The 12,198-nt window shown below is 53.6% G+C and overlaps 1 protein-coding gene across 1 annotated transcript in view; it reads left to right on the top strand.

Moving 5' to 3' along the window:
* Window positions 1-12,198, top strand: part of LOC133353777 (schwannomin-interacting protein 1-like) — a 180,419-nt gene that overhangs the window by 36,899 nt on the left and 131,322 nt on the right. Inside the window, exons 3-4 of the mRNA XM_061570157.1 lie at window positions 2,386-2,481; window positions 3,564-3,777. Of these exons, the coding sequence (XP_061426141.1) occupies window positions 2,386-2,481; window positions 3,564-3,777 (310 nt within the window). The remainder of the gene's footprint in view (window positions 1-2,385; window positions 2,482-3,563; window positions 3,778-12,198) is intronic.

Below are 12,198 nucleotides of genomic sequence, written 5' to 3'. Positions count from 1 at the left end.
GCTCGCACACACAAACACAATGATGCTGCTATCGCTCCCTTCCTTCTGCCAGATGCCCTCGATCAGCTGTCGCACAGACAACACTCGACCCACACAAGTTTGACCCTTACAGAAATATCGCCAGCACAAGTAACATGTCATTAACACTGTCAATAACACACCCCCCTTTTCACCACAATACATGACACACGTACTACCATTGTGGCCAATGGCTATGCTTCTTTAATTGTCCTTATTTTGGGGGGCGGGAGTGGCTTTATTGGTCTAATTATATAATTATAAAGTTTGACATTGTCCACAGGGTCAAACACAGAGTTCGCCCATGGTCAATACACGTTGACGCCTTCGCCATGTTTCATAGCGACGAGAATCAATACTTTTTTCCAATCAACCAGCTTTTCCGGGGTCATACGTAACAATAAACTTAGGTTTTTAAAAATTTCTTTCTATATAAACGGAGACAAAGATCCCCCGCGTGGCCTGTAACAGACTGTTGGGGGCTAATGCTGTTAGCGAGCACCTATGAAGGCCGGCCATCCCTGGTGCTGATGTTTAGACACCGTGCAAGGTATTCATTTAAGGCTGAGTCGACGTAGGGGCGGCCCAGTACCATTTCAGATATTCGCCGTCACGGCGATGATGAACGTGAATAAAACGGTGGGTCGCAGGGTTCGTAGCGCTGCGTGCAAACCACACACGCAAATAAATGCACGAGCAGTGAGTTGTGGATTTTATACGTTTGCGTTTTTCGGAGTTTTTAAGGACAATTTACGATCAATTGCGGCAATGGCTCTCGATCTTTCGGGAACAGCTGAGCACTCTCAAATCTCAACATCTCCCCCCCCCCCCTCCAAGCGCACCCACCACTCCTCCAGACAGTGCTGGGAAATGTGTCAACTTTACATAGATTTTAAAAAACAACAACAATTCCCCCCCAAAAATATTCACGTTGCTTTCCACCGGCCTTCCCTTCTTCCGTGCAAAACAAAACGAAACGACGACGAGAGACAGCCGCACGTGGAGTCGAACACGCGTCGGACTACGAACACCAAATGTTGCTCACAGTTCATCGCTGGTGCTGAGATATATTGCACCCCCTCCGCCTCCCCCCCCCCCCCAAAAAAAAAAAACCCGGCAGGATGTACATGTGTACATGCATGGTGTGCACGTGTACATGAATGGTGTGCATACATGCTGTCTGTTAATTGCCATGAGAATGACCCAACCGGTAATGGATACCCATTGCAATTAACATTCATACACTAATTCTAGATTTGAAGCTTTCGTGACTGCAAGGATTCATACTCTTAGTTCTTTCGGTAAAGTAACGTAGGTAAAAAATGATTTTATTGTTTTTATTTTTATTAATTTTAATTTCATTTTTTACCTACGTGACTTTACCGAAAGAACTAAGAGTATTCATACATTAAGCCACCTCGCCCCCTTTTGATCCTCTCGCACCCGATTGGCTCACGGGTGATGACGTCATGTTAACCCCCCTCTCTATATAAGGAGGGAAACGGGAGGATTTTCTCCACAACTCTTGTCTGACGCCTGATGATGCTGGTGGTGAATTAATGGCGAAACGTCGTGCTCGGATCGTTCAATGTGTTGTTGCTTTACCCTCCAACGCACCGGTGTGCTGTACGAGTGACGCACTGGCCACGTTTTGTTCACGTGACGACCCTTAACTCCAGTGCCAGATTAAGCTCGTGCGAGGCCTCTAGCAGGATGTTAAAAAGGGGCCCTAAATAAACAAAATAAAACACGTAAATATTAAACAGACATCAAATTTTTACTTTCACAGTAAAGTAATTGTATTTTTTCATTTGCTATGCAGCCACATAATATGACAAATCGCTAACCTTAAACACCCGGTCGTTCATAAAAGTTTAAGGCGGTATAGTACTATAGCAATAGAGCAAGTGCAGAACCACTGAACCGGAATTGATAGCTTGAAGGCATTTAGCGCGGGGCCCTCGAAACCGCGGGAGTCCCGTAGCACGTGCAAGCTACTCGTGCTACTGGCCTCAAGGTGCACATAGCCTGGCACAAGCGTCGTTGTGACGTTACCGCCACTTAGTGGCGAATGGCGGTTGTCGTTGTTGTAGCACGTGCAGCTACTTGTGCTACTGGCCTCAAGGTGCACATAGCCTGGCATAAGCGTCGTGTTGACGTCACCGACACTTAGTGGCGTATGACGGTTGTTGTTGTTGCTACTACGATAATCCGGCAGCGATTGCAGGGCCTGCGCCTACATCCTCTCGTCACGCACCGCCACCGCTCCCCTGCGACGCGAGACACCGCGGCGTGCATCCCCCGTGCCCTTTGCCCCCCTCCACCCCCTCCCGCCGGGGCTAACAAGAGCTGTCCGCTCCGCGCCAGGTGGAGCGGCGACGTCTCGCTGAATGACAACGGCGGCGGGCGACGTCCACAGCTGCAGCGGCAGCAGCAGCAGCAGCAGCGAAGGACGGGCACGCCGTGAGTGGCCACGGCATTCATCAGCGCGCGGAAGACAACCGCATCGATAGACGCCCTGAGCGATGGCATCGCCGCCTCGCCCGCCCGCTCGCTCGCTCTCTTACTCGCTCCTCTCTCTCCCGCTCGCTCCACTCTCTCCCACTCGTTACACTCAACCGCGACTTCTCCCGCTCCGCTCGCTCTCTCGCTACACTCTCTCCTACTCATTCGCACTCGTTCCACTTTACCGCTCGCTCTCCCACTTTGCTCCACTCTCCAGCTCCCTTCTGAAATATTTTGCTGTCTTTTTTTTGATTTTCTGTTTGCACATAGTCACTTTAAGATGTTTTCTTGTTCATGTTTTTGTTTTTTGTTTGTTGCGGTTGCACCCGATTCAAGAGCCGAATGGCTCACAGGGCCATACCTAATAAATTAACTTTGAACTTTTGAAATGACCTTTGAATCCTCTCGCTCCACGCTCCCGCCCGCTCGCTCTCCCGCGATGTTGATCTTAAATATGGGGGCAAAAAAAACTGGCGGACCCGCATAAAAACCCACGTGAGATGTACAGACTTCAAATTATACAGCAGGCGTCAGGGTCAGGATCGAATCCACGACCTCCTGTACACCAGGCGAGGTAGTTAACATCTCCTAGCCACCGTGATGGTGATGAGAGAGATACACAAAGTCCAAATATACAGCAGACATCGTCAGGGTCAGGATCGAACCCACGACCTCCTGTATACCAGGCGAGGCAATGAACATCTCCTAGCCACTGTGATGGTGATGAGAGAGACACGCAAAGTCCAAATATACAGCAGGCATCGTCAGCCTCGGGATTGAACCCACGACCTCCTGCATACCAGGCGAGGCAGTGAACATCTCCTAGCCACCGCGGTGCCCCAAAGGACTGAAACGAGCCCCCCGCTGTCCTCTTATCCCCAACTCCTCTTCGGGGCCCCTCTGGCGCCTGAGCCCCTTGCGCAGTTGCACCGCCTGCACACCCGGCACCCACACCAGCGGCACGTGCAGGGCGCGCTCACCCCTCGTCTCACTCCGCGTCGCGACTGAGAGCCGCGGTCTCTTCCCCGTGTCTCTCGCAGGACCCAGCGCGCCTGGCCGGGAGACGATGACGGCGGAGGAGGAGGAGGCGACGCGGGGGACGTGGGGGGCCCCGGAGGGACGGGTGAGCGTTGGGGGGGGCCCACGGTGGGTAGGGCCCTGGGGGGGTCCCCCGCCTCTCAGTCGCCATCACCGACGTCGGAGAAACTCTCCGCGTCGCTCAGCATGGCCTCCGCGTCCGCAAGCAGCACGCCGGTGAGTGACTCTCCGTGCGTGACTCTCTCCGTGCGTGACTTTCTCCGTGCGTGACTCTCTCCGTGCGGTGACTCTCCGTGCGTGACTTTCTCCGTGCGTGACTCTCCGTGCGTGACTCTCTGTGCGTGACTCTCTCCGTGCGTGACTCTCCGTGCGTGACTTTCTCCGTGCGTGACTCTCCGTGCGTGACTCTCCGTGCGTGACTCTCCGTGCGTGACTCTCTCCGTGCGAGACTCTCCGTGGGTCTCGACCCTCCGAGGGAACGTGCCGAGGAGCGTTGTCCGCATGGCACCCCGTTGCGTTATTCGGAGATGAGTAACAACGTTGGTCGGTTCTTCGTAATTGTGGTGAATTGCATTGCAGGTTCAGGTGAAGCGCTCTCCCCTCTGGGTGTCTCAATGGAGACTCTCTCCCCTCTGGGTGTCTCAGTGGAGACTCTCTCCCCTCTGGGTGTCTCAGTGAGACTCTCTCCCCTCTGGGTGTCTCAGTGGAGACTCTCTCCCCTCTGGGTGTCTCAGTGAGTCTCTCTCCCCTCTGGGTGACTCAGTGGGTCTCTCTCTCCTCTGGGTGTCTCAGTGAGTCTCTCTCCCCTCTGGGTGTCTCAGTAGAGACTCTCTCCCCTCTGGGTGTCTCAGTGAGTCTTTCTCCCCTCTGGGTGTCTCAGTGAGACTCTCTTCCCTCTGGGTGTCTCAGTGGAGACTCTCTCCCCTCTGGGTGTCTCAGTGAGACTCTCTCCCCTCTGGGCGACTCAGTGAGACTCTCTCCCCTCTGGGCGACTCAGTGAGTCTCTCTCCCCTCTGGGTGTCTCAGTGAGACTCTCTCCCCTCTGGGTGTCTCAGTGAGACTCTCTCCCCTCTGGGTGTCTCAGTAAGACTCTCTCCCCTCTTGAGCCACCACGCCACTACGATTTGTTTACGAGCTACCGCTGTGCGCGGCGTAAATATCAACACCAACGAACAACAAGCACGCGCTGCTGACCACGAATAAAAACTCCCAATAAACTAACGGGCCAATAAGAAGCGACAGCCAAGGTCAGCGTGGAGACTCCCAATTGGGCGAGAGGCGTGGGGTCAATCCGTCACGTTGGGGCTGAAATAAATTAATGTTTTTCTTTCCCTCCCCCGCCCCTCCACCCCGCCCCTCAACCCCCCCCCCCACGCCCCTATTTGTCGATTGAAGAGCTGGCGGCCAAATATTTAATCCGAAAAAGCCGTGACCTTAACCTATAACCTTTGACCTGTGATTCTGATATTCCCCCTCCCCGCCCCCCGTGGGCACTACTCACCAGAGGTCGCAAACGGGTTTTGATTCCTTACCCGTACCCGTACCCGGCCGCACCAGGGTCGCAAACGACGACCCGTACCCGGCCCGGGTACCCGGCCCGGGTACGGGTACCCGTTCCCTACCCGTACCCGTACCCTACCCGAAATGAGTGACAAACGGCTACTCACCAGTGACTCACGGCCTACCCGTACCCGGCCGCACCAGGGTCGCAAACGGGTACCCGTACCCGTACCCGGCCGGGTACGGGTAGCCGGGTATCGGGTAGGGTACGGGTATCGGGTACCCGATTGCGACCTCTGCTACTCACCCCTCATACGATGTCGACAATTGTGTTGTCGCTGCCAAGATGGCACCGTTACCGAATGCAAGCAGGCAGCACCGCGGTCCATTAAGGGAGCTTCAACTTTGTCGAGGGTTGTCGATGTCCGTGCCATTTAACACGCTGCAAATGACACTTTGCTCTGCCAGCCGCACGTACGTTACAATAAGCATAACACCTCAACGCATTCGTGAATAGCTATTTAAAACTAAGAAAGTTATTTTAAATTATTTTTTTTTACCAGCTAAGGCCCACTGAGCTATTTCTCAGAAGCGACCTGACCATCACAAATGACAGCGCAAGCAAGCGGCGTTGTCGTCGCGTGGAAATGTATCGCAGCCAAACACTCTGAACGCGTGGCGTCGATTCTAAAAGTGGCGGGGAAAACCGGAGGACCCGGAGAAAAATCCGTGGGTGCTCCGCGCGCGGTCTCGACCCTCCGAGGGAACGTGTCGAGGAGCTTCGTCCTCATGGTGCCCCGTTGGGTTATTCAGAGATGAGTGACATCGTTGGTCGGTTATTCGTAATTGTGGTGATTTGCCTTGTGGGTTCAGGTGAAGTGCTCTCCCCTTTGTGTGTTTCGGTAGTGACTCTCTCCCCTCTGGGTGTCTCAGTAGAGACTCTCTCCCCTCTGGGTGTCTCAGTGGAGACTCTCTCCCCTCTGGGTGACTCAGTGGAGACTCTCTCCCCTCTGGGTGTCTCAGTGGAGACGTTTATAGTTTTAAATAGTCTCAGTGAGACTCTCTCCCATCTGGGTGTCTTAGTGAGACTCTCTCCCCTCTGGGTGTCTCAATGAGACTCTCTCCCCTCTGGGTGTCTCAATAAGACTCTCTCCCCTCTGGGTGTCTCAGTGAGACTCTCTCCCCTCTGGGTGTCTCAATGAGACTCTCTCCCTTCTGGGTGTCTCAGTAGAGACTCTCTCCCCTCTGGGTGTCTCAGTGAGACTCTCTCCCCTCTGGGTGTCTCAATGAGACTCTCTCCCCTCTGGGTGTCTCAATGAGACTCTCTCCCCTCTGGGTGTCTCAGTAGAGACTCTCTCCCCTCTGGGTGTCTCAATGAGACTCTCTCCCCTCTGGGTGACTCAGTGGAGACTCTCTCCCCTCTGGGTGACTCAGTGAGACTCTCTCCCCTCTGGGTGTCATGTGAGACTCTCTCCCCTCTGGGTGTCTCAGTAGAGACTCCCTCCCCTCTGGGTGTCTCAGTGAGACTCTCTCCCCTCTGGGTGTCTCAGTGAGACTCTCTCCCCTCTGGGTGTCTCAGTGGAGACTCTCTCCCCTCTGGGTGTCTCAGTAGAGACTCTCTCCCCTCTGGGTGTCTCAGTAGAGACTCTCTCCCCTCTCGGTGTCTCAGTGGAGACTCTCTCCCCTCTGGGTGTCTCAGTGAGACTCTCTCCCCTCTGGGTGTCTCAGTGAGACTCTCTCCCCTCTGGGTGTCTCAGTGAGACTCTCTCCCCTCTGGGTGTCTCAGTGAGACTCTCTCCCCTCTGGGTGTCTCAGTAGAGACTCTCTCCCCTCTGGGTGTCTCAGTGAGACTCTCTCCCCTCTGGGTGTCTCAGTGAGACTCTCTCCCCTCTGGGTGTCTCAGTGGAGACTCTCTCCCCTCTGGGTGTCTCAGTGAGACTCTCTCCCCTCTGGGTGTCTCAGTGAGACTCTCTCCCCTCTGGGTGTCTCAGTGGAGACTCTCTCCCCTCTGGGTGACTCAGTGAGACTCTCTCCCCTCTGGGTGTCTCAGTAGAGACTCTCTCCCCTCTGGGTGTCTCAGTGAGACTCTCTCCCCTCTGGGTGTCTCAGTGGAGACTCTCTCCCCTCTGGGTGTCTCAGTGGAGACGTTTATAGTTTTAAATAGTCTCAGTGAGACTCTCTCCCATCTGGGTGTCTTAGTAGAGAGTCTCTCCCCTCTGGGTGTCTCAGTGGAGACGTTTATAGTTTTAAATAGTCTCAGTCGAGACTCTCTCCCCTCTGGATGTCTCAGTGGAGACTCTTCCCTAGCCACCGTGGCGCCCCAAACGACGCTCGTGTGCGCGTGACACCTCGCGCCACCACGTCCCGCCGTCGTTCGAGCAAAGATCGACAGCAGATCCCGGGGCCGCTGCCATCGGCGAGTTCCTCACGTGAACATTCCCTCGTGGGTCGGCGGGACGGGAGGTTTTGTAAGGAAACTTTTTTTCTCGGTTTCTTTTTTTTTTGTCGCAGCGAAAGCGTCTGCGGACGGCACAGGCGAGATGGTGATGATGATGGGCCGGCCACGGCCGAAACTGTGGACAATATTTCCTGGGCAGCGCAATAATTCTCACCCCTCGGGTCCCCCCCCCCCCGGTAAAAATCACGGGCGTGACAAGAAGCCAATACGGCAGTGCTTTTCGTGAAAGGGTATGATGATTGTTGTTGTCGTCGTCGTCGTGTTAAATGGTACTTTTTAGGATTTTTTCACCACGTTCGCCTTACCACGTGCGTCAATGTGAGTCGGCGGCGTGGAAGCGAAAGAGACATATTGTCCGTACGAGCAAAACAAACAAAAACGAACCTCGCGAGGTATTTATTTATCTCCCCCGACGAATGAGCGGCATCGCTGTTGAGCCGCGCGTGGAATCGAGGGGAGCGCTCAGCTCGCTGTGCGGAAGATTAGGCCGAGTGTTGCATTGCGCGACCGCTTGGTTCGGCCTTCATCCAGCGGTGGATTGATCAAGGTTGACGATGATGACGATGATGATGAAGTAGTTTGCGAGCGGTGTCTGAACCCTTATCAGCCAGAGCTGCCGACCGGTGCGGTGAAGGTATGGTCAAGCAACCTCCATGACCGACGCGGCGGGCAGAGGTGAGGCCTTCATCCAGCAGTGGATTGATCATGGTTGATGACGGCGCTGATGACGAAGTAGTTTGCGAGCGGTGTCTGAACCTTCAGCAGCCTGCATTGCCGACCGGTGCGGTGAAGTATGATCAAACACCCCCTAGGACCGACGCGGAGGGCAGAGGTGAGGCCTTCATTCCGCAGTGGACTGACAAATAGCTGCGAATTATAATTGTTTTTGTGTTGTAGTTGTTGTTGTTGATAATAGTAATCTCGACCAAGGTGGTGTTTGCACCATGATGAGGATGTATCAACACGGAGCGGAAAGTAGAAATGATGATGTGATGAGTTGGCGATGGGACAAAAAAAACCAGACACACACACTTGCCACGGGCAGATGGATTCTCGAAGAAATGAACTCTTTAAATGCGGGGGTTAAATTGGAGGTAGAGTCAGAGTTTGGTTGAGTGGCCAGATCAAAAAGGACGGAGGCGAAGTTCGCTCTCTCGTTCTCTCCTTTTCTCGTGCTCATTTCTCTCCGTGTGTATCCCCCGGAACGCGCTGACGGCATCCAGTGTCGCACCAAACAACAAAAGAAGCCGCGCAACAACAAAAATGCGACGCTAAACATCTCGGGGGTCAAACAAATCTCCCGCAGAGAGTGGAGGCCACGCGTCTCATTGGCAAACAGCAGTCAAACTGTGCGGCCTGTTGTAAATCTACTGCTGGATGAACGACTCTGCATGGAACCTTTCTCTGGTGCTGCGATAAAGGAGACCTGGGGTTCAACTCCCAGCCGTCATAACGCGTCAGTGGTGCCAAGTGATCTGATCACTCCCACTTTGTCGATTCAGCCTTCAACGAGTGTTTGGTGAAATGTTCGTAACGTCAGCGCTGGGGAGAGCGAGAGGCATCTGTGTGGTGCTGGTCACACTACTCCCCGTGTGCTATCATCATCACCATCATCATCAGACGCGATCAATCGACTGTTGTCTTTAGTTTGTTTTCTTCCCCCCCGCACCTCCGATTAGCACGGTTGGCTACGTACGGTACGAAAAAAGTTCAACATAGTACCATCATACATGTTGTCCATGGGGTTGTTTAAACAAAATCCACCACATCCTTGTAGAAGGGGAGGAGGGGCGGGGGCATTCTCAGTCGGTGTTAAAGTTTAAACGAACATTAAACTCTAAACAGAATGAGTAACAATGGGATCTGCGTGTGTCCACCGTGTAGTCTACTCTGCAGCCACTCACCCCCTGTTGTATGTACGTGTGTACGTTGAACTTCTTTTGCACCGTACGTAGCCAACCGTGGCTAATCGTAGGTGCGGGTGGAAAAACAACAAACCAAACGAAAAAAATAAGTTTTACAGAAATAATTTCTTCATCTAGAAGATGATTTAAAAGTGCCATAGCTCCCAGTGGCTTCCTAACATCGGAAGGAAATGCGTTCCAGACGGCCGTGGAAGCAGCGCATCTGGAAGCGCCGCGCGGTGCGGTGACCCCCGCCGCCTTTGTTCGACGGCTGAGCCCAAACTCCGCAAATGATTGTTCATTGTTGCATTTCTTACCAACATCATTTGACATCATGGGACCTCCCTGGCCAGTACCAAAATATACTAATAGGGATTTCCCCCTTTTTTCTGGCAACAAAACTGACACCTTTTGCAAGGAATCATGCTTACATTAACCACAATACTTGCAGTCAAATGCAAACAAAAAACAATACTCTGAAAATGTATGCATTGTCTTTGAAACTGATTGGTCCACACCAGAGACAGCTTTCTTTAGAGCCTAGTCTCATATGGTGTTCGACCAGATGACGCCAATCAGTTTCAAAGACAACGCATGAATTATCAGAGTATTGTTTTTTGTTTGTATTTGACTGCAAGTATTGTGGTTAATGTAAGCATGACTCCTTGCAAAAGGTGTCAGTTCTGTTGCCAGAAAAAAGGGAAAACCCTATTAGAACATCATTTAGCAGGGGTAGGTGTTCAGCTTTCATCAGAAGTGGGGATTGGTGCAGATTGGTGAAGAATGGGCGGGGGGGGGGGGTGAAGGGACCGTTTCCGTCATCGCTCCCCACTCACGTGATTCATGGCTGATAATCGAACTCAGGTTGGCGGGTGTTCGATGCGTTGCGTGCGGTGCTGCTAACCGCTGGCGCCACCACTCCACCGGGGAATCGGGCAGCATCGAAATAAATCACGGCCCTTCAGCCGCATACACGAATCTCCGATCCGACCGCGACTTCAAGAAACATTGCTGGACTTCGCGAAATGGGGCGTCATTGATTCCAATATCATGACGAAAGGAACATTAATAGTTCTGCATCGGGGCGAATCACAACAATAACAACAATAATATATCTGCCGAGGGTGGTACTGGACAATCATCATGATAAAAACAATCATCAATTTGTTTTAAAAAAATATCAACAGGAAGCCATTGCATGGGCAACCTTGCCCCTGCCATACGAATGTGGAATGTCCACACGAATGGCTCACTCAGGGCTGCCGACGGAAAGGACCCCACGGCACTCACCGCCGATTGCTGACAGAAGAGCCTTCACGACACATCGGATTCCTCCTGCAGTCTAAATAAAGATTGCTGATTGATTCTGAATTGATCTTGGGCGGGAAGGAGATACTGGCGCGTGGGCTGGCGTGCCTTGCCAGGCACTGCCCTCTAGCGGGGAGAATCACGCATGGGGCAAAGACAAAGATCCCCCGTATAGCCTAAACAGACTGGAGGGGCAAGTGCTGTTCGCGAGCACCTAGGGCAGGGGTCGGCAACCAAAATAACAAGAAGAGCCATTTCTTTCCAATTCGGTACAAAATTCAGTATTTCAAGAGCCGCAATGCATCCGAGTACATACTGTACATACGTACATATCGTCAAGAAGCAGCCCGTAAAGAGCCGCATGCGGCTCCGGAGCCGTAGGTTGCCGACCCCTGACCTAGGGGATGGGTGGCAAGCACCACACCCGGACGCCTTTGTCTCCCCAGTGGCGATGTCTACACACGGCACCAGGAGGGAGAGTGAACCCACACAGGGGTTGTGTGTGCTGGAGAGTGAACCCACACCGGGGTTGTGTGTGCTGGAGAGTGAACCCACAGCGGGTTGTGTGTGCTGGGGAGTGAACCCACACCGGGGTTGTGTGTGCTGGGGAGTGAACCCACACCGGGGTTGTGTGTGCTGGAGAGTGAACCCACAGCGGGCTGTGTGTGTGGGAGAGTGAACCCACAGCGGGGTTGTGTGTGCTGGGGAGTGAACCCACACCGGGGTTGTGTGTGAGAGAGTGAACCCACAGCGGGGTTGTGTGTGCTGGAGAGTGAACCCACACCGGGGTTGTGTGTGCTGGGGAGTGAACCCACAGCGGGCTGTGTGTGTGGGAGAGTGAACCCACAGCGGGCTGTGTGTGCTGGAGAGTGAACCCACACCGGGGTTGTGTGTGAGAGAGTGAACTCACGACATTCGCAATGTTGAGCACCGTGACATTTCGCCGGTGACCTCGAGAGTCCGCGTGTGCTGGTGGGGCAAAGTGTGGGGGGCGCCGCACAAAGTGGGGGGGGGGGGGCCCGGGCAAAGTGTGGGGGGCGCCGCACAAGGTGGGGGGGGGGGGGCCCAGGCAAAGTGTGGACACCGCACAAAGTAGGGGCACCGCACAAAATGTGGCTACCCACACTTTGCCTCTCGCAGACCCCCCCTTCTCGCGCCAGCCACATTGGTGATTGACCTTGCAAAGGAATTGCGGTGCTGCGCTTTGAATGCCATTTTCGTTGCCCTGTGTTGCGTGACGCCCCGAGATAAACCGGCAGAGCAGGCAGTCAAGAGGAGGCGATGTTGCGGCGTGAGAACAGCCTCGACTATCTTTTTTTTCGTTAAACAGGGTAAGGCTCCGACTGAGCTCTCTATATACATACAAGCTCTTTTGCAGAAGCGAGCCTGGCGATCACGAATGATTGCTCGACGAAGTGGCCTATCGTCACGTGGAGCTGTCCAGCAGCCAAATACTCGAAACGCGTG

This window comes from Lethenteron reissneri, chromosome 45, assembly GCF_015708825.2.
Source record: "Lethenteron reissneri isolate LAM-NWPU_2019-01 chromosome 45, ASM1570882v1, whole genome shotgun sequence".
Lineage (NCBI taxonomy): Eukaryota > Metazoa > Chordata > Hyperoartia > Petromyzontiformes > Petromyzontidae > Lethenteron > Lethenteron reissneri.
This window is presented reverse-complemented; position numbering and strand designations above follow the sequence as displayed.